General features: G+C 44.2%; 1 protein-coding gene across 1 annotated transcript; it reads right to left on the reverse strand.

The window, feature by feature from the left end:
- Window positions 1-2,089: 2,089 nt before the first annotated feature.
- Window positions 2,090-12,149, reverse strand: SCN3B (sodium voltage-gated channel beta subunit 3; the record flags this gene model as incomplete). Its single annotated transcript, XM_081333518.1, has 5 exons — window positions 12,080-12,149; window positions 9,602-9,765; window positions 6,104-6,329; window positions 3,691-3,829; window positions 2,090-2,153 (listed from the first exon to the last, which is right to left on the reverse strand). Exons 1-5 carry the CDS (start codon window positions 12,132-12,134, stop codon window positions 2,090-2,092), a joined length of 648 nt encoding a protein of 215 aa, XP_081189644.1. The 5' UTR covers window positions 12,135-12,149.
- Window positions 12,150-26,009: the final 13,860 nt, after the last annotated feature.

Below are 26,009 nucleotides of genomic sequence, written 5' to 3' on the forward strand. Positions count from 1 at the left end.
CAGTTCTGACTGCTAGAACTGAAGAAGCTTCTTGGAGGAGAAGCAAAACGTCTTAAAGACAAATCAGGAAGTCCACTGGCCTTTGAAATAAAAGCACCTTTGGGAGAAGGCCCCGGGTTGCTAATTCCTTTTAGAAAGGTTAATGAGGAGAAGATTGCAAAACTTGATGTTTATCTGCTACTGGCGCGTGATGGGAATCCATATTAGTATATCTCTACTTGCTGTTTCCCTCATCCAAAACTGGCCAATAAGGAAATAGAAATTCTGAATTATTTCCGGGCAATGAAACACCAGCCTTGCTGTACTTCCAACACAGCCAAGGTTGACTAAGACTGCACTTTGTGTGTGTTCTTCTAATCTGGCTGCTTGGCCACCGTGGTAACCATCTCAGGCACCAAAGGGTGACCACTTGCCTGCTTCAGATATCAGTCTTTGGTGAAGAGCTTTCTTCCGTCAGCCCTTGCTACCATCGTTTCAAAAGCTTGCTCTGGAGATTTGCCTAAACCTATCGCTTGCATGATCAGGAACCTATTCTCCACACTTGGAATTCACTCAGGACAAGCCCTGGATTGACCCTGGCCCATGTCAAGGAGGAAATTAATGAAATTACGCAATCACTGGAGGCTTTCTTCTCCAACTAATGCCTAGATGGCGATAGTTTCAAGGCTGCTGTGGTCACCTCAGCAGCATTGATGAGTTCTTCTCCTGCTTCTCTCTCAGAGGTTGACAGTGAGCCCAAACTTTCTGATTCTTAGTTTTGCCTGTCTGCCCCACACTGGGACAGGGACGCTGGGACTCTAAATTAAGCCCAGAACGAAGACAGATGAAGCTCCAGGGTGGAGAATGTCCTGGTGCCGCTGAGATGGCAAAAGACCTCAAATGAAAAATCTACTTTAGGGAGAGATGCAGTTAGTATTTACAAAACTGGGACAACGATGGGATGAACGGGGCCCTCTTGGTCTGTCTCAGCTTGCCTCAAAGGAAGACAGTTAGTCGACAGGTTGCTAAGCTCAAGATGGAAGCCGCCGATGTCTCCCTGGAGGAGGAAATAAATTTAGACAACCGCATGATTCCACCTCGTGGAACGAGAATTCCTTTCAATCCGGCTGCAGTGATTTCTTAGTCCTGGAGTCTGCAGGGATCCTGAAAAGGAAAGAAACAGGAGGCATTGTAAAGGCTGATTTGTGAAACCTGGTTTGTGAGCACCGCCACCATTAGCCTGTGGGAGAAATTAATGGCCTTTTTTTAAAAAAATGGATCCACAGACTGACATCCTGTTCCCCTTCGCAGGTTCCAGATCCCTGGATTCTGCAATGTAGCTGCCATTATTTATATATTTATTGCCTCCATTTATTTCATCCATTCAGCTATTTACTCTTAAGGGTGGGGGGGGAAGCCTACATTAAGGGAAAGGGCATATTAAAAATGTGGATTTTTTTTTAAAGTGAAAAGCAACATTTTCTTCAGAACAAAGAAAATGGTTGCATCAACTGGAGATGTCAGGTGAAATGGAATTCACAAGTATGCATAAGGAAAAATGAAGAGTATTGTGAATTTTGAGGTTATAAACTGCCCATGTAGGTGAGATGGGCAGCACAGAACATAATCAAACAAATAAATATTTTAGAAGGATTTCAATATGTAATATTTAATTTTTTTAAAAAAAACCCTTCAAATGCATCATGTTCCTATATTCTTAAGTCTTCTGCATCACACATGATCTTTTATGCCTCATATGTCTTAAGAGCCCTGGTGGTGCAGTGGTTAGAATGCAGTATTGCAGGCTAACTCTGCCCACTGCCAGCAGTTCAATCCTGACCAGCTCAAAGTTTGATGCAGCCTTCCATCCTTTCGAGGTTGCTAAAATGAGGACCCAGATAGTTGGGGGCAAATATGCTGACTCTGTAAACCGCTTAGAGATGGCTGTAAAGCATTGCGAAGTGGTATATAAATCTAAGTGCTGTTGCTATTGCTATCTGGACTTAATTATTTTTACCAGATGGAATGTCCTGAGCTAATCTCTCCTTTATTGTGAGTAGAGCTTTGTCTCACCTTTGTTGCAAACGGCACTCTGGTGCAAATTCACCTCCTACTCCTCCACGGGTATAGCACAGTTTTCTTTATTTTCTGACGGGATGGCGAGGTAGTTGTTACTAGGGAGCAAAAATGGTGTTATTTGCAGAAGAACTCTAAATATTCAAGTATGCACTTAAGAAGAGCCCCACGGATTGAGTCCAGCTAGGTGGCATCATCTAGGTTAGGGTTTCTCAACCGTGGCAATTTCCAACCATGTGGACTTCAGCTCCCAGAATTCCAGAGCCAGCAATAGCTATTGCTGAGAATTCTGGGAGTTCAAGTCCACTCAATCAGCCAAGGTTGGATCTAGATGAACTTGGTTTCAAAGAGCTAAGCAAGGACAGAGGTGGACAGGAGACCATCAAAAAATACCCAGACTATTAGCTAGATGGGAAAGAATTCTAGGAAAAATTCTAGTGGTGTAGCTTTGCCAAAGCAACTATCTAGATGTGTTCATCAGATTACCTAGAATCTAGTGTGGTGAAGGAGTTGCGGTTTTTTTTTTTTTAAAAAAAAAAAGTTTTTACTGGTTTTATTGTTTTTACTGTCATTGGTGAGCTGCCCAAGATTGTGTTGCATAAGATGGGTAGCTATGTACTTTATTTAATGGAATAAAATGTGCTACCTTTATTAAGAATGGATAAAACTTGGGGGGGGGGGGGCGAAAGCCCTAACAAGCAGGCATATACCTAGAATGAAGGCTATTGCTAAGCACATTGATTTGTGCTTCTTAGATTGTAAGCTGCGGAGAATGGGATTAAAACAAACAAAAAACCCCCACAAAAATCTGGCATGCAAAAGATCCAGAATTTTATCTCTAGCAGATTAGGTGAGGTTGCTGTTTCAGGCCCTCCCCCCACCCTCTTTCTGGATAACCTAGTTTCTCTCTGTGCTTCTTTTTTTTCCCTGCTTTGTCAGGAGTATCCGTAAGGTATGGTCACAAAAATCAAGATGGCGCCCTCAGTGGTGCAACTGAAGCTTCAGTTGCAGTTTGTTTGGCACCATTGGGACTTGGGACTAGGCCTGTTGGATACCCCGTAGTGTTTGCAGGATCCAATCTGATTTCCGATTCATGCTGGAGCCCATCCTCAGGGAAGTCTCTCTAGCAGAGTGTGTGCTTGGGCTATTCTCTGGGTGGTATTTATATGGTGCCTGGTTGCTGTGGCTTTTTGATTGTTGATTGGGGTGTTAATGGCCAGCTATTAAGTCATTGGCTGTTGTTTCCTTGGGCTAGCAAGCCCTCGCCTCCTAAGTACTTGATAAGTTGGTGGTAAATCAACACTCCTATTGACTGATTTACTCATTTCCCTGGCTATTTCTGTACCTGCTCAGCCAACAATCTGAGTAGCTTAGTAGCTGCAAAATTGAATATATGTCCTTGCTTATTGCAATGAACAAACTCTGTAGTTTTGTTCTTCTCTTTCTGGCTGCAGTAGAGAAACAGGTACATCTCACAAGGGATCTGAACTCGGATCATACTGTAGGTTGACCTCAGCTGAGTCAGCCTGAGCCACTTCTCTCTTTCACCCCCTGCTGTTGAAATCCAGTTTTACTTTCTTTTTCTTTCTTTCTTTCTTTTTTGCTTCCCAGGATGCCCAGCTTTTCCAAACTCACGCATTTTCCTGGGCCGTCTCCTCTGCTTTGGAGACTTTTCGGTAGCAGTAAATCATCTCGATCAGCAGCCACAATGTGAGGAAGACCAAGAGAATATACATCATTATTGCAGAGATCACAGAGGTTAAGTCTTTTCCAGCTGTAGAGGAGATTTTAAAAAAAGGAAAAAAAATGGGGGGGGGGAGATAATTCCAGGATTGATCCATACGAGCAAAACCTCTTTCATGTAATCAAGTCTGTGGAGCTTAATTTTGCAGGCAGATCTGGGATAACCCTGAGCTTCTGTAATTGGCGGTATCTTCCATGGAATAAAAATAGGGATGCAGATTCTCTGGCTTGACCAGTAAGCTTAGTAAGCATTACCAGGCACCGATATTTTTTTTATAGAACAAACGGGACTACCTAGAAAACTTCCTGGCATCTTGCAAGTGAGAAGCTGCATCCCAATGGTTGCAATTCAGCAGCTGGCTGCTGCAAACCAGAACAGAACTGGTTCCAGTCCCACTCCCGAATTGTACCGCTTCAGAGTGTTTGAACTTTTAACTAGCACTTCTGCAGGACAAGATCAAGATTTGTTTGGACAGTCTCAGTTTCACTAACAGTTACAGCCACACAGATAATCTTTGACCTTCAACCATCCATTTAATGACAGTTTGAAGTTACGATAGGGCTGAAAAAAATGTGACTTAATAGCCGGTCCTTTATTTATGACCATTGGAGTGTCCTTAATGATCAAAAACCAGGAACAAACTTTGGGTGTTTGGCAACTGGTACATATTTACGGTGGCCACAGGGTCACAATCTGCAACCTCCCTGGGGGCGTCTCTGACAAGCAAGATCAGTGGGGGAAGCCAGGTTTCCTTATTGACTGCATGATTCACTTAACGGTGGCAGCAAAAAAAGGTCGTAAATTTGGGCACAACTCACATAGAAATTGCACTGCTTAGCGACAGGAGTTTCAGTCTCAGCTGTGCTCATAAGTCAAAGACTACCCGTAGCTGTTGTTACTGTTATTGTAATGTATGAGCCATTGTTCTACCAGAATAAAAAGCTAGACAACAACAACAACAAGAACAACAACAATGTTGGAAGGGGCATTGGAGATCATCTATACCTATACGCTATACCATTTCAGGCAAATGGCTGTCCAGTCTCTTCTTAAAAACTTCCAGTGTTGGAGCATTCACAACTTCTGGAGGCAGGTTGTTCCACTGATTAATTGTTCTCACTGTCAGGAAGTTCCTCCTTAGTTCTAGGTTGCTTCTCTCCTTGATGAGTTTCCATCCATTGCTTCTTGTCCTGCCTTCAGGGACTTTGGAGAATAGCTTGACTCCCTCTTCCCTTCCTAGGTCCTCCTAGAGGACCTAGGAAAGAGAAGAAGGCAACATACTGCTTACAACCTAATCTGCAATATACATTATGATCAATAGGTTCCTCCCAGGCATTTAAATACTGGGGGAAAAATAGTGTGGCTACATGAAAAATGACCCCAGAACAACATTAGAATGGGGGAAGGAAGCCAAGAGCCATTGTCTCCTAAAAGACTGAACGTTTCTATCCTCCCCATTTGCTCAGTAGCCTCCCATGCACAGTAGGTGCCTTCTGGAGATATGGACACTGCTCACACAAGTACATGCAGAGTCACTCAGCCAACATACTTCACTGGAGGGAGAGTGCCATGTCCACGTCCATCCTGATCAGACTGTCCTTTGTTTCTGTACTTTTACTTTCCCTTCCGCAGATGTTCTGCTGAAGAGCAGGAAACAGAACCACGACAAAAAGAAGAAAATAGACAGGGATCTTTGGAAGGAGAAAAAAAAGAGAGAAGAGAACATAGGGAAGATGTTGCGGGGGAGAGAGCTGCGGGCCAAAAGGAAGCAGAAAGAACAACATGCAACAGTGGGAGAGAGAACGCAACAGAAGGAAGCCTCAACATCTTTCTGCTCCCAGGGAATAGCTCAGTAAACTGAATTGTGGATGAATTGTGGATAATTATTCTGGAGGACCCCAATTTGTTAAATACATCCCACTCAATGGTGGCACCCACTCAAGGCAGAACTGGGGTGATTGGAGGGTGGGAAAGAAGAGTGTTAGAGAACATTTGGTATCATTACTGCAATCTTGACCTAATGTTTGATGTATTTTTCCAAAGGATCAGAAGACAAAGAGAAGAAGCAACGGATGGAAACTAATCAAGGAGAGAAGCAACCTGGAACTAAGGAGAAATTCCCTGACAGTGAGAATAATTAACCAGTGGAACAGCTAGCCACCAGAAGTTGTAGGTGTTCCAACACTGCAGGTTTTTAAGAAGAGACTGAACAACCATTGGTAATCCTGTATTTGCAAAATAAACCTCGGCTACTGATGTTAACTTAAAGTCTTGAGATGCAACCAACCCCTTGTGATAGCCTACCATCCTCCACCACTGTGAGATGAATCAGTGTCGAGCTGGTGAAGATGGGGCGGTGGGTCTCAAAGAGGAATTCCCGGGTGACATTGCAGGTGTAGATCCCTGAATCGTTCAGAGAGATGTTGAGGACTGAGATGGAGACATCCTGCATATCTGCACTTCCGTTCCACTCGAGCCGGCCCTGGAAAGGACTTTCAAGTTCCCGTTTCTCATTGTTGTATTCGTAGATCTGTAAAGTTTCAGAAAAAGGAGGCATCACTTTGGCAATAGACCTTCTTCCAATGGGATTTTCCCATGTATTTTACCAGGAAACAGATAGGGCAGGTTAGAAAAGTCAGTGTCCTCCTAACCATACCCAAGCACTCCGAATTTGTTGGCAATGTCCATTTTGCTCTACGAGTTCATGGTGAGCTAACCCTAACCCTTAGACTCATTTATATCATCCCATAGTGCTTCACATTATAAAGTTTTATAGGCCAGAGTTGACTTGAGATCAGCAGCAAATTAATTTAATTTGATGCTAATAATTAAAGCTAATATTTATGCTAATAATTAAATTAAATTAAAAGAGGATCAAGGAGGAAACTTCATCTAACATTTTGTAAACTAGAGTGGCATTTTTTAAAGTGTCCTTGTGCTTCGCATCTTCTTTTCAGGAAAGTCCTGACGGGCATCTCAGATGGCTATAAGTAATCGCAAGTGCCAATCAATTGCAGAAGTTTCTAACTTCACCAATCATTTTGTCTGAAGACGGAATCTAATGCTGACTTCTGATCTAGGAAAGCTCCCTAGAAGAGAATGGTGGTACTTTTGGAACACTTCTCAATTAAATGTTGGAATTATGCAAGGCTGTGATCAATAGTTGGTTGACCTTCCCAGAGCTGTTCCTTGTCTAAAACATGTTCACCATATTCTAGCAATTCCTCAATTTATAGTTGCTGTATAAGTGCTTAGCCAAAATATTACTGATTGTGCTTATTGGTCAATAATTTTCTGGGTCATCGTTTGCTGTTTCTAAAAAAAGGGGGGGGGGAATGATAAATACAACCCACAATCCCTAGGGATTTGCTTAAAGTAAGTGAATGGTGAGCCCCATCATGAAATGCTGTTTTTTTTAATCAGCTCTACTGAGATTAAACTATTTCCAGCTGCGTTCTCAGAACTTAACTGGGAAATTAAATTATTAACGGCCATTATTAATGGTCAATCTCATTTGCTCACTGGATCCAGGGAATTCTGAAACTTCCATAAAACAGGGCTCACCACCTCTATACTGTATATTCACTAAAATATTTTTTTTCCAGGCTTTGGACATGATATAGCTGACCGATAGTATTTGGTGTTGGAAGATCTGCATTGTTTTTCCTAGCATTTTTACATAACTGCAGAGTCCACATTTTTTTTTGGGTGGGGGGGAAATCAACCAAGTATTAGTTGTGACAGGATTAATTAAAGGAATAAAGGGATTGGGAGATCTGTAATCATTTGCCAAAACAGGAGAGATGTACTAGCTAGCTTCCCGAAGCAAGATGCAGCTATTTATCTTTGATGACCTCTCATATTCTCTGTCTCTTACTCTGAAAGAGTTGCTTAAATAATTATTATTGCTTGTCGTACAGTCCCCCAGATGTGCAGACTGGAGTTAGCATTTTTATCTACCTATTACATCCTTCCTAAGGACCTGGGATAAGCAAATATTGACGTTTGTGGTGTTAAGAGGTATTGTTACAAGATTAAGCTCTTCTGAGTAATGCTGCCTTTTGCAATTGACTGATGGTGAATTGGTCAATGCCGATGGTGCTCAAGTGATGCTCCAGATGTTTTGGGATTGCACCCAAGATGCCTATTATTATTGGTACTAGCTTTGCTTTCTTTTGCCACAGTTGTTCTTTTCCCCCCAGGTATTATTATTGTTGTTGTAGTTGTTGCTTATGGATATCCTGAGCAGATTTGGAATCAATCCATGAGGCCACATAGTTGGGCAATATTTAGAGAGCTTAAATGCTTTTGTAATCCCTGAATTTTCTTACGATATTTTTTATCACAGAGATAAAAGAGTTAGACAAGAGGAAGGAAAGACGGAAAGACAGGGAATATTTATTTTATTTTATTTTAATCCCATTTATATCCCGCCCTTCTCCGAAGACTCAGGGCGGCTTACAATTTAAGCACAAACCAATGTGCTCAGCAATAGCTTTCATTCTATGTATATGCCTGCTTATTAGGGCTTTTGCCCCCCCCAAGTGGCATTTTTACAAAGTCAGCTTAATTGCCCCCAACAATCTGGGTCCTCATTTTACCTACCTCGGAAGGATGGAAGGCTGAGTCAACCTTGAGCCTGGTGGGACTCGAACCTGCACTAATTGCAGGCAGTTGGTGTTACTTAAGGAGGCATTAGCCCACTGCTCCACCAAGGCTCCACATATTCTGTGACAAGGAGACTGTAATTGCTTTATCCAAATTGGGGGTGGGGGAAATCAAAGTTACCTGGAATGCCATAGATCCCCCCCCCATCTAGAAATAAACCCAACTCTATTTTTATACTCTCTCTCTCTCTCTCTCTCTCTCTCTCTCTCACACACACACACACACACACACACACACACACACACACACACCCAAAAGCCAAATTATATTCACATCCTGCCTTTCCTCTAAGGCAGAATGCACATCCCTCCTTCCTCCATTTTTTTTTTAAAAATTTCACAGAAACAATCCTGTGATGTTGACTTAAGCTGACAAAGTGAGTGCCTGGCCCCCAGACTCGCCCTATGGGCTTGCAAGGGTGAGGATGGGTTCAAATCTAATCTCCTCAGATTTAATTCATGGCTCCGATCATTATCACATATCCACCCTTTATAAAATTGGATATTCCCCCCCCCCTTCTCTTTGGCAGAACGCCTCTGGCAAATAGGAGTAGCTTTTTCCTGCAAATCTCTTGCAACAGAACCCTCCTTGTTATGAAACAGGTTCCATAAGCAAAGGCGCCTTTTTAAAGAGATTTCCTTTCGGAGTGCGATTACATTCAGAGAGAAGATATTCCAGTCCCTCTGTCTTCTTCTCTGAAACTCCTAATCCTAATTTCCAGTTAGTATGGCCATTTCCTATCACTACAGCAGGGGTCTCCAACCCCCCCGGGCCATGGACCAGTACCGGGCTGCGGCATGCCAGCAACCGGTCCACACAAACAAGCAAAGCTCCATCCATGGGATGCAGGCAGCACACAAAACCATGCGCTCTCCGATCTGCGGAAAAATCTTTCTATGGTTCCTGGTGCCCAGAAGGTTAGGGACCTCTGCACTGTAGGATCTCCCATGGACAAAATACCCACCCTCATAAAAACATTTTAAATCGGATCTCCCCTCCCATTCATCCTCCTACAACTTGGAAGTTTCTCCTAATGTTGATCTGAAATTTGCACTCTTTCTGAGACCCTGTTCCCATTCCCCCCCCCCATTTCCGTCGGTCCAACATGTTCAAGGTACAGAAGCAATCACTCACGGCTACATCTTGCCCTCCTTTGGGCTTGTAGAACCATTTCACCAGGGTGTTGGCCGAAACCTCTTCCCGCTTCATACAGGAAATGCACATGAGCTTCATGCGTGACCCCTGCATGGCCTCTGTCTCCGAAGGGACCTCCACGCAAACAGAAGAACAAATGCCGACTGGATAATGACGGAAAGGATGAGGCCCAGGGTCAGTGGGAAGGTGGAGAAGACGTGGGACCATCGGCAAGTTAGAAAAGAAAGAAAAAGGAAGATCAGTGCACAAGACAGATGAAATCACACGCTACTCAATTTGTTTCTTTCTTGCTGAATGAGAATAAAGTAAATAAACAAATACCCTCGTGAGACCACACGCCTGGAATACTGCAACCAATTTTGGTCGCCATACTACAAAAACGATGTTGAGACCTTGGAAAAAGTTCAGAGAAGGCCAACTAAGATGATTCAAGGCCCGGAAACTAAAACATATGAAGAACGGCTGCAGGGCTTGGGTTTGGCTAGTCTAGAGAAAAGAAGAAATAGGGGAGACACGATGACAGTGTTCCAGTATCTGAGGGGCTCCCACAAAGATGAGGGGGTCACGTTATTCTCCAGAGCACCAGAGGGCAGGACGAGAAACAATGGTTGGAAACTGACCAAAGAGAGAAGCAACCTGGAATTAAGAAGAAACTTCCTAACAGTGAGGACAATTAACCAGTGGAACAGCTTTGCCTTCAGAAATCGTGGGTGATTGGGGATGTGACATTTGAGCAGACAATATAAAATCAGAATGCAGAAGGGATATGGGTGATATACAGTCATTGGTGGTTGTTTTTTTTTAAGTCCCTTTCACAGGGAGTGGAACTGAGGTTGCTTTTTGTGCTTTGCTTTATCGCCGCAGGCCCTGTGGCAATTCAGGCCAGGATTTGTGATTTTGTAGCTCCGTCTTTTGAGGTCAACGGGTTCAAATGTGGCCACAGTTACTGTTGGGACCCTCCGGGCAGCGAGTGCCATCTTGTTCAAGCCGCTGCTTGAAAAGGAAAAGAGATGGCTGGAGAGAGGCAAGGAGGAGGGGGAGAACAAAAGGGGAGGGGCTGTTAAATCTATCTCTTCCCTATCCTCAAGAAACCTGGGTGAAACTGTCAGACTCCAAACAAAAAGGGAAGACAAATGGCCTTTTCTGTTCCTGTTGCCTCAAAAGGTGGGGGTGATTGAGCTAGAAGGAGAAGCAAAGAGCATGGGGGTGGGGGGTGGGGAGGGAAGAAGATCAGGACATCAGAATGGGCAGGTACTAGGGGGATTGTTTAATTATTTGATTTTTATCTTGCCTTAACACTCAATAAGTAACTCAAGGTGGTGAAGGATCTCCTTTCTCCTTTCTTTGCCCACAACAACAACACTGTGAGTTAGGCTGAGACAAAATGACTGGTTCAGTCACCCAAAACTAGAACTCACAGTCTCCTGGTGATTTGGCCCAAAGTCACCCAGCCAGCTTTTATGCTAAAGCAGGACTAGAACTCGCTGTCTCCTGGTTTGTAGACTGGCTGCGTTCACCGCGAGACCAAGCTGGCTTGCTAAGAATTGACACCAACCTTGATGGCACAGGCTCAACCTTGGGGTGGAGGCTAGAGTCATTAGTCTGGGGTCCCTTTCCTAGAAACGAACCCTTGTGTTACTTGAAGTGGACTCAGACCCAAGCTAGGGTGGGGTTTTGTTTGGGGAGGGGGTTTGTGCTTTTGGGTTGGATTTCTTTACAGACCAGCATCCCCTTGTGAAGTTTAGCACTACTAGATCTAACATTGGCCACTGTGAGCTGGCAAGCCAAAGCCAAACCAAAATACTTTTTGGTAAAACTATTTGAGAAGAAGTCCTCCAGGACTAAAAAAAAAAGCACATTTTTGTACCGGGTAGGTGGGATTTTAACACAGAAAGCTAGTTGTGGGAGGAAGAAAATACCCAGCATGTCTAAACCACCATCGGAAGGAGAGGGATTAAAACTCTTAAATGAGGCTGCATTGCTGCTTTAGAAAAAGCGTTGAAACTCTCTGAGGCAGATCTTCTCAGACTTCCTTCCTTCCTTCCTTCCTTCCTTCCTTCCTTCCTTCCTTCCTTCCTTCCTTCCTTCCTTCCTTCCTTCCTTCCTTCCTCCCTTCCTTCCTTCCTCCCTTCCTTCCTTCTCCGTTACAACCTTCACATGCCAAAGCAACCTCCAGGCGCGGGAGTTGCCTGCCCGATTTCCAGCTGAGAAATCCGCCACAAACAACAACAGGCTGCTTTTAATTACAAGCCGCGCTTCTCTCCATGGCAGCCCTTCGCTCCCGGAGGGGCGCGGGTGGAAGCCACCAACCAGATCGTGCCTCCCGACCGCCGCTCCTCCCTCGCTCAGGGTCCTGCTTTGCCCTGCCAAAGCCAGCTTGCCCTTGCCCTCCCCCCTTTTCCCCACCGCGCCCCGTCTTTCCACTCGGGCTCCCCCCCAAAAACCCCCGGCACCTACCCCAAAGCGCCGCCAGCAGAGTCGAGGCGTAGGCAACCTTGGTCAACGCAGCCATGATTCCCACGGAACTGGGCGACGGGTTCCTGCGGGGGGTGGGGGGGCGGGCTGCTCAACGGGAGAGCCGAGGCAGTCCGGGCAGGGTTTGGGCTGGCCTGGGTTAGGGTTAGAGCCGAGGCAGCGCCGGGTTCGAGCCCGGGGAAGAGAGGATTAGGTAGGAGCCCGGCGCCTTTAGAGAGCCGGAGGGGCGCTCGCAAGCCCGGCCGCCGGTGACGGGGCGCGATTCAGCACCACGGAGAGCGCCACCTGCGGGACTCGCGCGGCGGGCGCCTCCGGGTCAAGTTGGGCACCAGCCGCTCGTCCAGGGCTCCGGCGCCGCGCCCGATGGGTACGAAGCCCCGATCCCCTTCCCCGGGGGAGGCGACTCGGCTTTTCTCGCGGCGGGAAGGGGCTCAGCGCCCTTGGCTGCTCCAGCGCGCCGCTCGCTCAGACCTCCGACGCCTGGCGCTGCGCGAAGACGGGCGCGGAGAGGTTGGAGCGGAGCAGCCTACTTGGAGGGTGGGGTGGGGGTAGAGGAAGCCCCCGCCCTGTAGAAGCATGCGCAGATTTGTCCTTGGCGAAAGCAGGCACGCCCCCCCCCCTCCGCTGAACCCGCGGCTCCCTTGCCTTGCCAGCGCAAGGGCGAAAAGGCTGCTGAGCGGCCCGCGCGCAAACTCGGATGCGCCTGGTTGCCAGTCGCCTGCGCGCCTCTTTCTCCTGCTGGCTTTGTAGGAAACCTGCACCAGAGAGAGTGAGTGGAACCCGTTACTCTACCAGCAGGTTGTTCTGGGAAGTAGGGTGGTTGGCAAGGAGAAGAGATTGGGGAGGAAAGCAAGCCAATCCGAGCCAAGCCAAGCCAAGCCAAGCCAAGCCATCTTTTTTGCAGCCCCACATTACACCTTTCTCCAACTCTTTGTTGTGGTTTTTGCCCTTCCTACTGCCAAGTTTGAGTGCTGTTGGGGTTCATGACCTGGAAGGTGTGTGCGCAAGGCTCCTTGGGTGGTTTTGTTGGGATAGGCTGAATTTGATCACCTGACTGTGAGGATGCTGCAGTGATCATAAGACGGAGGGTCAGTTGTAAGTCACTTTTTTCTCCAGTGTGTTTGTAACTTCAAACGGTTCCTAAATGAATGGTTGTAAGCTGAGGACCACCTGGACTCAAAAAGATGCCAGAAACACAATCTTGAGACAATGTGCTTGATGTTCTTTTTTAAAATTTGATTCCCTTCCACAGTCCCTTGTGTTTACCTCCAATTCCACTGATACGTTTTATAGATCTGCTTAGAATCTGGAGAGGAGATGACATAAATTGACTCCCAGCCATTTGCCATGGAACAGAGAAAGCGAAGGCGAGTCAGGCAATCTCTGCAACATGAGCACAGGGTAAAGGGTGGCGCTGTGAGTGAGATGCTCAGTTTCCAAATTTGATACCTAAATAAATTAAACAAACAAGGATGAAAACCTGGGTGTCCTCCTCCTAAGTCACAAGGCTCAAGTTGATTTTCCTGGATGTATGGAACCGGAGAGTAAGTTTCCATCTTCAGTACCACAATTTCCATAGCTGGGGATCCATAACTGTGCATTTGTGCTCAGCTCAACACAAGTGCAAGGGCACAGAACTGTAGACAGCTGTTTCACACCAGCCAGTTGGTCCTTCAAACCACGTATTTGCAGACTGAGTGTGTTTTCCAAAAATTTGGACCTAGACCTTGCCCATTCCTTATCAGAGGATATGGATGTCAAGCACTGAAAGGAAAACTTTGGTTGTCTTTGCCAAGGATGAAGTCTGGAATTGCTGCCTTAAAAAGTGTTGGTTCTTGACACTTAGGATAGCAATAGCAATAGCACTTAGACTTATATACCGCTTCATAGTGCTTTTCAGCCTTCTCTAAGTGCTTTACAGAGTCAGCCACCAACAATATGGGTCCTCATTTTACTGACCTCGGAAGGATGGAAGGCTGAGTCAACTTGAGCCGGTCTGGATCGAACTGCAGAGTCAGCCTGCAATACCGAATTGCACCACCATGCACCACCACTGCACCACCAAGGGAAGGAAGGAAAGATAGCAATAGCACTTGGACTTATATACTGCCCCGTAGTGCTTTATAGCCCACTCTAAACAGTTTATAGAGTCAGCCTATTGCCCCCAATAATCTGGGTCCTCATTTTACTGACCTGGGAAGGACGGAAAGCTGAGACAACCCTGAATTGGTGAAAATTGAACTGCTGAACGGCTGGTAGCTGGCAGTCAGCAGAAGTAGCCTGCAGTACTGCATTCTAACCCCTGGGCCACCATGGCTCTGGATGTTACAAGTCCCCCTCCTAAGGAGGTCCATCTGATGGGAACAAGACTTTCTCCATGGTGGAACATCATCCCTGAAGAGATAAGACTGGGGTCTCCATTTTGGCACTTTTCCGCAAGGCCCTGAAAACAAGATTTTGCCAGTGGTGTGGGGATTCCAGAGTGGAATGGAGCCAATCAAGGAGGGATTTGATTTTTGCCATCAGGGGAGTGGGGGGGTATTGGCTTTTATACTGTATTTAGGATTTTATTTCGGCCATGTGCCCTGAGTCATTGTGACTGAGTTGGGCAGCCATGTGCATTTTCTAAATCAGGGGTCTTCAAACTTGGCCCTTTTATGAGTTGTGGACCTCAACTCCCAGAATTCCTCAGCCAGTGAGGAATTCTGGGAGTTGAAATCCACAACTCATAAAAGGGCCAAGTTTGAAGACCCTGTTCTAAATAAATAAATAAAAAATCACTCTTCTCCTGCGTGACAGACTTTGATACATCCTGGGAAATCAGCTGAAGAAAACCTAGCAGCCTCAAAGAAGGAAAAAGAGCTAGTCATTTCTATAAATGCCTTTAAAAAAATAAATAATTCCTAGGGTTGATTCTGGGATAATCAGAGTTCCCATCTAGAGGAAATGAGGAAGGTGCGCCTTCAATAGTCTCTTAATGTTTGTTAGATTTTAACCGAGATCATTATCTTGCTTTGCTTTCATTTTTGTGTGTGTCCGTGCTTTATCTACTGCTAATAATCAGGTGGGCCGACTATATCAATTCTAAAAAGGGAAATAATAAATAAATAAATATCTTCTGGAAGCATCAAAGACTTTCCCCTCCCCAAATTGGCAGAGATTTAAACAAATGCACCTCTCTCTCTCTCTCTCTCTCTCTCTCTCTCTCTCTCCCTCCCTCCCTCCCTCCCTCCCTCCCTCCCTCCCTCCCTCCCTCCCTCTCTCTCTCTCTCTCTCTCTCTCTCTCTCTCTCTCTCTCTCTCTCTCTCTCTCTCTCTCTCTCTCCCCCTGCCCAGATCAGAGAAAGCCACAGCTGAAAAACCTTCCATAGAAATTGCAAATGCTAGAGACAGCGAAGCCTCTCTCTGCACAGGGTTGCTATAGGAACCAACCCAGCCAGGGCAATGTAGGCAAAAAAAAATAAAAAAATGAATAATTACATTTAAAAGGGACCTGGCTCTTTTGTATCAAGGAGATAAGGTGATTAAAGTCAAATAAGGATGGACTGATCTGTCTGTGACAGACGAAGGTGAAAGCAGAAACGGCGCTCCTCCACCACAAGAGGCCTCGGGTTCCCTACAATTTTGTCAGAATGAATCCTCCTCATCACGTCAGCTGAAAGTGTACGGGAAAACCTTGCAAAATGCAAATAATTAGTGTGTCTTTCTGTGTGCTGACCTGTATGCCATGGGGCGGGGGAATCAGTGGCAGAAGGAAGGAAGGAAGGAAGGAAGGAAGGAAGGAAGGAAAGAAGGAAAGAAGGAAGGAAGGAAGGAAGGAAGGAAGGAAGGAAAGAAGGAAAGAAGGAAGGAAGGAAGGAAGGAAAGGAGGGAGGGAGGGTGGGAAGGAGGGAAGAAAGGAAGGGAGGGAGGGAAGGGAGGGAAGGGAGGGAGGGAGGGAGGGAAGGAAGGAGGGAGGGAAGGAAGGAAGGAAGGAAGGAAGGAAAGAAAATTCTCAATTGTATCCTCCTCTTCCTCTTCCTCCTCCTCCTCCTCCTCCTCCTCCTCCTCCTCCTCCTCCTCCTCCTCCTCCTCCTCCTCCTCTTCTTCTTCTTCTTCTTCTTCTTCTTCTTCTTCTTCTTCTTCTTCTTCTTCTTCTTCTTCTTCTTCTTCTTCTTCTTCTTCCTCCTCCTCCTCCTCCTCTCCTCCTCCTCCTCCTCTTCTTCTTCTCCTCCTCCTCCTCCTTCCCCCATCCCTCCTTCTCCTCCTCCTCACTTTCTGCATTTCTGTACCTAATGAAAATATTTTGATTGCCTTATTATTTGAGAGCGGAGGCACTACAAATCGCTGATGTTGTTTTATTGCTGTGCTGGATATACATTTCTTAGGAGCCCCCCCTTTTTGAATACTTTAGCATACTTTAGCTTCTTCTGACTGATGGTATAAGGGAATTCTTGTTTTAAGAAATATCTGGAAGCTGATCCATTTGGGCTATATATAGGAAAAGATCCTACAGCAGGTATTCTGAGTTTTCCAGGACTGTGAAGACGCATTTACGTTTCAATAGAATTGCCATCACAGCTATAGGAAAAAGTTAAAACGGGATGAAACAATAAGTAAATGTCAAGAAATAATAGCAAACAGCAAGAGACCAACGGTACAAAAGGGAAGATAATAAACTAACATGGAAGAAAGCAGAAGCAGATTAAAATGGATCTATCCTATCCACTTTCCGGTAGGGAAGAGCATGGTCCCATTGCTTAAGAAGAAGATGAGGGCTCCATAAATGCATTCAAAACAGAACGTGTGAGACACACCTTCAGACAACGTGGTTGGCCATCTAAAACATCTAAAACATTGTCTTTGTCTAAAACATTGAGCAACTTGATGAACTCTGGGGAGTGAATCACTCACTGCTGGTATCGCAAGAGTTGTTTCCTTGACCGAAATCACCCAGGTTGTTGACTCTCATTTGCTCTCTCATTGTGAGAATGGGGCAGATTGACTTATAGCAGGCCAATGGAATTTAGACTTGACACCAACCAAAGTATAAACAGGATGGAGATTCTGAGTGACTCATGATTGGTGGCTGCAGATTTTGGAAAGAACAGAGGATGACAGCCAGTATTTAGGTTAGTAGTTCAGACTAAATGCTTTGGTTGGGACGAGAATTCTCTGCTGTTGGCATGAGAAGGATTCTGTGGTCTGTGGACCTAGTTTTCACCTCTCACCATCTATGAATGAGTAGATGGTAGGAGCAGACTAGAGTACAAAACCAGAACTCCGTGACTTTGGTAATGTTTTGTTTGTTTGCTGTTTGTTTATTTATTTTGGTGATGACTCCATTCCTAAAGTAGAGCTAGCAAATTAGCAACCACTTGGGTCCTGGTGTCCTCGTTTGGGAACCACATGGTGAACTTTGTGTTGAGAAGCTATTCAGGCAAATTAATGCGTCCTTCATTCTACTCATACTGGCCTATAGAAGCTGAAGAATCATCCATTTTACGATGAGGGTTTTTCATTAGTTCAGAAGGAAGCTTGCTTAGTTTCCCTCAAAATTCCCATAACATTTCTTTCATGCTGAGATACGCTAGAGACTCCACCATCTATTTTATTTTAGGTAATTTAGTGGCAGATCTTATCAATGTCTTACCTGCCTCATGACCTCTTAAGATTTCCAGCAAGATATCCAATATTTGCTACTTCCTTTAGGGAAAGTCCAGATGATGAACATAGCATATCTAATGTATCATCCAAGGATCCCCAGGGGGTGTGTATGTGTGTCTCTCAATGCCTTCTCAATGATTTTCCAGATACTGAAGATATTTGCAAAAATTTTAAACAATTTCTCCTTATTTTTTATTTGCCAAAAATATAGTTTTTTCATGAAAAACATTTTATTTACATTAATATGTATGTTATTAACATAATTATTATTTTTACATGATTCAATAAATATTCTATGCATCAATTTTAATTTTTAAGGCAGTCAATATAGACAAATGTAATCCATAAAATCGAAAGCTCTTTGGGGGTTCTCCATAATTGGGGTGGCCAAAATTAGCTCCTCCATTTTAAAAGAGCAGCTTAAATTTGTCTCACTCAGGGATGTCCAACCTTGGAAAGTTTAAGACCTGTGGACTTCAACTTCCAGAGTTGCCCAGCCAGGATGGTTAGCTAGGGAATTCTGGGAACTGAAGTTCACAGCTCTTAAAGTCGCCAAGATGGGACTTTCCTGGTATAAGTTAATGATATTTTCAAGAAGCTCTTCTGCATCTTTTTTGTAATATCTTCCATGAGATCCTGCTCAAATTCCAAATGTGTCCATCATCCCTGATAGACAAATAGGAAAAAAAAACATAGAAAGAACACAGATTAGTCTGAGACAATATTGATATAAACAGCCAAATTGGTTAATGACTCAATGACCTTGTTTGAAGCCAACACTTGGGATAAATTTAAGGTGTGGCCCTCATGCTCAGCATCTGCTAGTTTAAAGAGTTACTGACTTCCCATCATTTGTTGGAGGATGCTCAAATTATATTTGTATCTGGATCCTTTTCCTCTTGCTACACACATAATTGAGAAAGGAAATCATTGGGATTTTTTTTTAATTCAAGGAAAGAAGAAGCAACAGCGACTTGAGCCAACAAATTATTATATGCTAAAAGTGGGTCAAGGCAATTCTTATTTGAAAATGGGGACAGATGATGCAGAGGTTGAATTTGCCAGAAGTGAGGGATCACCAAATAGACCTGCTGTTTCAGGGGAAAAAGTGGAGAACGTAATAGAGCAGTGTCAAAAATTATGAGAACCTTCCGAGGGTTGGGACTGTTTTCTGGTCAAGGGAACAGAAATCAAATTATTTCCAATCAAATGAAAGTCATAAAGATGCTAGAAACAGTTGACAGCAAGACAGAATCGCAGGGCTGGAAGGGACCTTAGAGGTCTTCTAGTCCAATCCCCTCCCCATGGGAAAAGACCTTACATCATCCTGGACAAATGGCTGTCCAACCTTGGTTGCTCCTTGTAGCATGCACAGACACTCTGAGATATAGATGCAGGCACCGCTTTTGTGTTCCTTGGCTGAGATGTTCCTAGGTGAGGATTTTAAGCAACACAACGAGTGGTCTAAGCCTTGCAGAAACCTAAGGTGCCCATCTCACCTACAATGTCCCCAATCATGCCTCCATGCCAAGGTGCCGGGTTTTGGAGGGCCATCTCAACAGACCACACCAAGAAAGGCTCAGCCCTCAAGTTCTCAACAGAGGTCATGCACTCTTGGCCAACTCATTGTACTAAGCAATTTATTTCAAAGAGAATCATCTGCAAAAGAGAAAGTTGAAAGCTTTGCGCCATGGAAACTGATTGATGGTGGGAAATGTCATGAGAAAAGTGGCATGCCATGAAGGTCCGTTAGATTAGCTTTATGAGTCATGTTCCCTCTGCAACCTTCCTGATTCTCAGCTGAAGTTTTCTCTGGGAAGAGAGAAAAACTGGGAAAATGACTGACCCTGAGCTTGGGCACTCATGTCTTGGTCATCTCATATCTGGACTATTGCAATACACTCTTCATAAGGCTACCCTTGTATTCAGAAGCTGCAAGTGGCATAGAATAGAGCTGCGTGGATAGTTCTTAAGGGGCCTTTACAGCCGTTCATGTAACACTTCTATTGAGAGAGTTGCCTTTGCTTTTGGGTCCAATTCAGTAGATATTGGTTATGACCTTTATGGGATGGGACTATCTGAGGGACCATTTCACCCCACTGGGGTTGGCCCATCCCACTCATTTTGGCGGAATGGGACACATTGGGGATCCCATTGGTCAAGGAATTCTGGCTGGTAGGGTCCAGGAGGAGGAGGGCCTTTTCTGCTGTGGCTCCCAACTTCTGGAATATCAAGTCCCTCAAGATGAGATCGGTCCCCATCAACTGGGGAAGGACCTCAAAACTTGGCTTTGCGAACTGGCTTGGTACCCTGATGGGGGCATCCCTCGTTGGAGGTGGTTAGTAAATGGGAAGATCTTACCTCCACCCCATTCATATGTTGTCTCCTATTTTTTTTACCCAGTTCTTGTTAGCCTTCAGTGCTCTTCTGTTTTAATATTTTAACATTTTAATATTTTGCATGGGTGTTTTGATGATATTGTAAGCTGCCCAGAGTCTCTCGAGGGTGAGATGGGTGGCATATAAATTGAAGTAAAATAATAAAATAAAATAAAGAATAAATAAAATGAAATAATAATAAAATAAAATAAAATAAAATATTGTTGGATACCTACAAATCTGGGCCAGTCCCCTCAGTCTGCAACAGACCCCATGATTAGCAATCAACCCTGTTTTATCCAGGTTTTGTTAACCTTTAGTGCTCTTTAATGTGTTAACATTTTACACTGCTGTTTTGATGATCACGCAAGCTGTCCATAATCGCTCGACAGTGAGATGGCTGGCATACAAATTTAAGTGAATAAACAAACGAATGGGCGAATGGATGAATATTGTGGGATTCCCACAGACCTGCGCCAGCCCCTCGGTTTCAAACACCCCACGCACAACAGTCCCCACGGTTAGCAATAAACCAGAGATGCCTTGAAGCTGGCATGTTTTTCTGGCTGAAATGAGGCCAGCCAGGGCTGGTCTCTCAACTGGTATTTCCGATTGCAGCAATAAGGACAACATTTCCCGCTTTGTGCCTGGAGCCAGCAAGTTCTTGGCTCATGTTCTGCGTAACCTCTTTTCTTCCAAAGAGGGGGGGGACATCTGGAGGGAGGGGCCGAGTAATGAATGTGCAGCATTCCTGGGATCTGTTGATAGATCTCTGGGCATGCTATTCATTAAACAAGAGCAGAAAATTGTATTTTAATTCTTGATTTAAGAGAGATATAGGGCTGCCCACTTTAAACAAGCCTGGGTGGTTCACAGCCATAAAGCCAGTCCCTATAAAACAGCCATAAAACAATCAAGTGATAAAATGGTCAAACAGATTCAACCTTCATATTTGGCTATATAGAGGAGAGGTAGGCAACCTTGCCTCTTTTATGACTCGTGGACTTCAACTCCCAGAATTCCTGAGCCAGCCATGAGGGCTCAGGAATTCTGGGAGTTGAAGTCCACGAGTCATAAAAGAGCCAAGGTTGTCTACCCCTGATATAGACCCTCTGCGTAAGACAGACCCTTTCCTTTATTTACCCCCACCCACCCACCACTTTCAACAAACTCAAGGCAGAACTTTACTTTCCCTAAAGTCAAGTCTAAAGTCAGAAAGTGAAAAGCTACAGCACAAGCAGAAGAATCGTCCCACGGTTTAAACCATCATCCTAGAAGGGATTAAAAAGCCAACATTGTCTTTTCAAGTCATTTATAATATTCAGGTGCCAAATGATTGCTTTGGGATGGGTTGGGGTGAAGGATCTCTTAATAGCTCTCCTAACAGAAGAGACGCCAGGATGCAGAAGCAAATTCTTCCAAAGAAAGAAGGGAATTCTGGAAAAAAACCTGGTTCTCTCCCCAAAAACGTTCTGCAGAGAGGGAACCCACAGCATTTGCGCCTATTACTCTCCCTGACAAACAACAACAACAACAACAACAACAACAACAACAATACAGTAAAAGAACGAATGTGGCAAAAGAAAGCAAAGGTAGCACCAATAATAACAGGCACCTTGGGGGCAACCAAAATAACTGGAACGCCACTTGAAGACCATCAGCATTGACAATCGACTCCATCAGTCAATTGCAAAAGGCAGCATTTCTGGGAACGGCTTACATCCTGTGACAAGGTTGTGGCAAAAAAGGTCATAAAAACCAGCTGCCACTCACTTAACAACCCCTTCTCTTAGCAACAGAACTGTGGTCGTAAGTGAAGGACTACCCATGTACACATGACTATCCTGAATTGAAATAGGCAAGTTGACAGCAGAACAGTTATATCATCTCGAATTCTGATCAAATGGTCTTGCAAGGGTTGCTGTCCTTAGACCACACGGTAGAGTTGTTGGCAGCACCCAAACTCATTTGCCTACAAAGGCTTTTCCCATTGACTCCACCATTGATATCTCCTTTTCTAATTGGACACCAAGTTCCGAATCCCAAGGTGCTTTTTTAAATGGCAGCTGGACTTCCTTGGTTTTTCCTTGAAGACATTTTGCTCCTCATCCAAGAAGCTTCTTCTATTCTTGCCCATCTGCCTTTTGAAAAAGCACCTTTGGGACAACCATGACCTGGATGGTTGAGAATCTCCATAGACAAAGTTCTGAATCCATATGCGAGAGATCAAATTGCGGGCGGGCACTGATCCTATCAAACTTGAGTTGAGTTCCTTCACTCAACCTGTTTCTGACTCCTGTGCAGAAGAGCCAGCATACAAAAGTGCAGAAACAGTAGCAGAAGATTTGAGTAACATGTTTTGAAAGGATGAGATGAGTTACTGTAGACCAGGTCAGGGTGCATCAAGTACCCAACTAGGCCTAATCCTCACCATGAACCTTCAGAATCCAGTCCTACTTGGGAATTCACGAAGAGCAAGCTATCTCTGATTCTTCAGAGGAGAAGAACGCTGTGCATTAATTGGCCACATGCTTCTAGATTTGCGGAGTCTTGCACTTGCTATTTATGAACATGCTGACTCCATGGAACGTTTAAATGTAGGGCACGCAGTCACTTCAGTGTGATTAAAAACGCCTCCTCCCCCCTTCACAACAGAGAAAGCACAAAGGCTTGGAAAGGTGACCAAGGATCAAGTACAAAAATTTCCAAAATGCTTCTTGGTGAGTCCATTGGCTTTCTTGCCCCATTGGATTATCCGAGGATACAGGCTGCTTTCAGCTGCCTTCTGAATGACCTACATACCAACCCAAACAAATGGAATTGACTCAGACTCTCTTTCAGTGTAGGAGGTGGTATGGTTATTTTGATCTTGAGAAATTAATCTATGTCTATTTCCTGATTGAGAGAACCAAAAGAATTAGATGAGAGAGAGAGAGAGAGAGAGAGAGAGAGAGAGAGAGAGAGAGAGAGAGAGAAGAAAAACAGGTTTTCTAAGTTCCTGGCATCAGCATTAAATCGGCTGCATTCAGCTGCAGAAGAATTGGCTGCAGCTTGCAAAACACATGCCAAGTTTCACTTTTAAGAATTTCAGATAATCCTTTGTCATTTGATACAGAAAAGTGGGCTGGGGACCAATAGATTTCAGCAATGTGAAATGTATTTGAAACCAAGGTAATCATTCATGACGTCAAATTTTGCCAATCAATAATACTGTATGCATTTCTTGAACAAAGCATGAACCGTAAATATTTGACATAACAACTGAGATATATTGGTTTACAACTAACCAAGCCATTAATCATACACCTCATTGGACCTGCAGAAAACTTTATACACAACAATAAAAAGATGCCTGTCTGACCAATCCTGCACAGAATCAAAGCTGTGAGTTGCTGGGAAAGAGATTTGCTGGTATTTACTTAAGAATAAATAAGAAAAAAAAATTACAGGTTGTATTTGGTCACTTAGTGACTATTAAAAGTTACAACATCGCCCAAAAGTTGGCCTATGACTGATTTTTCACACTTAATGATCATTGCAGCATCCCCATGATCACATGATCAAAATTGGGATGCTGGGCAACTGCTTCATATTTGTGACTGTTGCAGTGTCCCGGGGTTATGGGATGAACTTTTGTGGGGTTTTTTTGACAAGCAAAGTCAAAGAAGGTTGGACTAGCAGGGGATTGGACTAGAAGACCTCCAAGGTCCCTTCCAACTCTATTACTCTATTCTAAAGTCAACGGGGAAACCAGATTCACTTAACAACCCCGTTACTAATTTAACAAATTCAGTGATCTACTTCACAACTGTGGCAAGAAAGGTTGCAAAATGGGGTAAAATTCACTTAACAACCTGTCTCACTTAGCAAAAGAAATTTTGGATTCAGTTGCGGCCATAAGCTGAGCAAATCTTCAGTGAAAGAGAGAGCTGTGATAAGAGGCACAGAATAACATCCCAAAAAATTCCTTGAGATCCAGAGATTTAATCACTCATAAGCTGACCGACAAAGAGAAAACCTGGTGATGATAGATTAAGCCTGACTCTACTTGTATTATTGTCTGATTCTTATGGCTCTGCCACAACGATCCTTCAAACAATGTTCTCATCAAATGCACATGATCCAACCTGGAAACACGATCATAATTGGCTACGTAGGAAAGGATTACGAAGCCTATTTCCAAAAGAGAATAATGAGAAGAGGAGGAGAATACAAGGAGAAAAGCCTATTCCATTTTTGATCTTTTTACAAGGTCAAGGGACAGGAATCATCTCCAGAAGATTGAGGCTGAGCCTTCAACCTCAAAGGAATGATCAAGCAATGCCTTCTAAGCATTTCCTTTCTGATTTGGGATGGGGGACAATTGGAACAATTGCTCGTGCAATTTTCGAGATACTCTTCTTGTAAGCTGCATTGCAGCAGTCAGAAAGGGAGACGAGCAGGTGTATGGGTAATGAAAGAAGGACCTCTCTTTGCTACAGCCCTCTGGATGTTGTGGTTAAACTACAACCCCCAGAATCCATCACTGTTAGGCACCAGGGGCAATATAGCCTGCACTTGTAATGGATTTGTGTTAAGGAGCGTCTAAAGAGAGAGATTTAGCTGTGTTCCGCTAAAGAAATAATAGCTGCCCCCAAATTTCTTTCTTTCTTTTTTTTTATGGAGTTTTTCAAAGGAACTATGTCTCTTTATCTTTAGGCCATCCTCCAATGGCCTGGCTTTGACTCATTTAATTATGCAAGAAACCACTTGAAGAGTGATAACTTAGAGTTCCACTGCGTATTGCCAAAGGACCATCGAAGCCAATGGAATACCATCCTCATTCCTGGCCAAGGAGCTCCATGAAAAAACAAGTAAGGTTGGCAGAAGCGGGTTTGAACTTCCTCCCCTTTCCAAAAAATGCTTTGGCAAAAATTAGTTTTCTGCATTTGGGAGGGTCAGTCTAATCCAGGCCATTCACTTCTAAACTATCCTATGGATGAAACTCTGCCAACCCGCTGCTAACATCGGATGTTTTTTGCTTTGACACCTATCCTCTTTCTTTTTAACAAGAGAATGAGGTGTATGTCCACAAGAATAAAGAACATTCAGGAAGGAAAGAAATGAGAGTGTTTGCTTACTGGAAGGTTTTGCATAGACAATGATGGGAAAAGGAAGGCTCATTGTTACATTCCAAGAATAAGATAATAAATTTTTTAAAAAAATCAACAAATCTAGCTCTGCGGCTTTTGTCAATGTTTAACTTTGCTTTTAAAAGTTGTTTGCAGAATGCTACAAGTTCATAATGCTTCATAACAGCTCAAATTTGAAAGTAAATCAGTCAGAATAAACATTATTCTTCAAAGCAGAAGTAAAGGGTGTTGGGACCCAATGCCTTAGATCCTCTCTAAATCAAAGTGTGGGTTTGATTGATTTGGGCTCAGCGAAATGGTTGAGTGACAACCATCACAGTCTGCAAAGGCAGCTTATGGCTTAGCACGGTGCTCTCCAGACTTTAAACCTTCAACTCCTAGAATTCATCAGGCAGCCATGCCGAGGATTTGAAGTCCACAAGTCTTCAGGTTGTCACGTTTGGAGACCCCTGACTTTGCCTTAGCATATTGTGTGAATCCAACTAACAATGGTGCATTAAGCAAGCTGCGGCTTCATACTAATGGCAGACTCTGTCTTTTGTTTTGTCTGCTGCACCTGCCCAAGGCTATAGCAATCAAACTCTTGATCTTCAGCTCTTCTCTTTCTGACCTACAGTTAGGAAGACCTGGTTGGGCAGTTCCAGCATGAAGTAACCAGCCTGGACTTTTCCAATCATCTACTCACCAACCTCTGCAAATAGGCAGTGGAGAGAGTTATCATATTTATCTGTGCCACATTTCTTGACAAGGACCGTAT

This window comes from Vipera berus (genome assembly GCF_964194415.1).
Source record: "Vipera berus genome assembly, chromosome: 8".
Classification (NCBI taxonomy): domain Eukaryota; kingdom Metazoa; phylum Chordata; class Lepidosauria; order Squamata; family Viperidae; genus Vipera; species Vipera berus.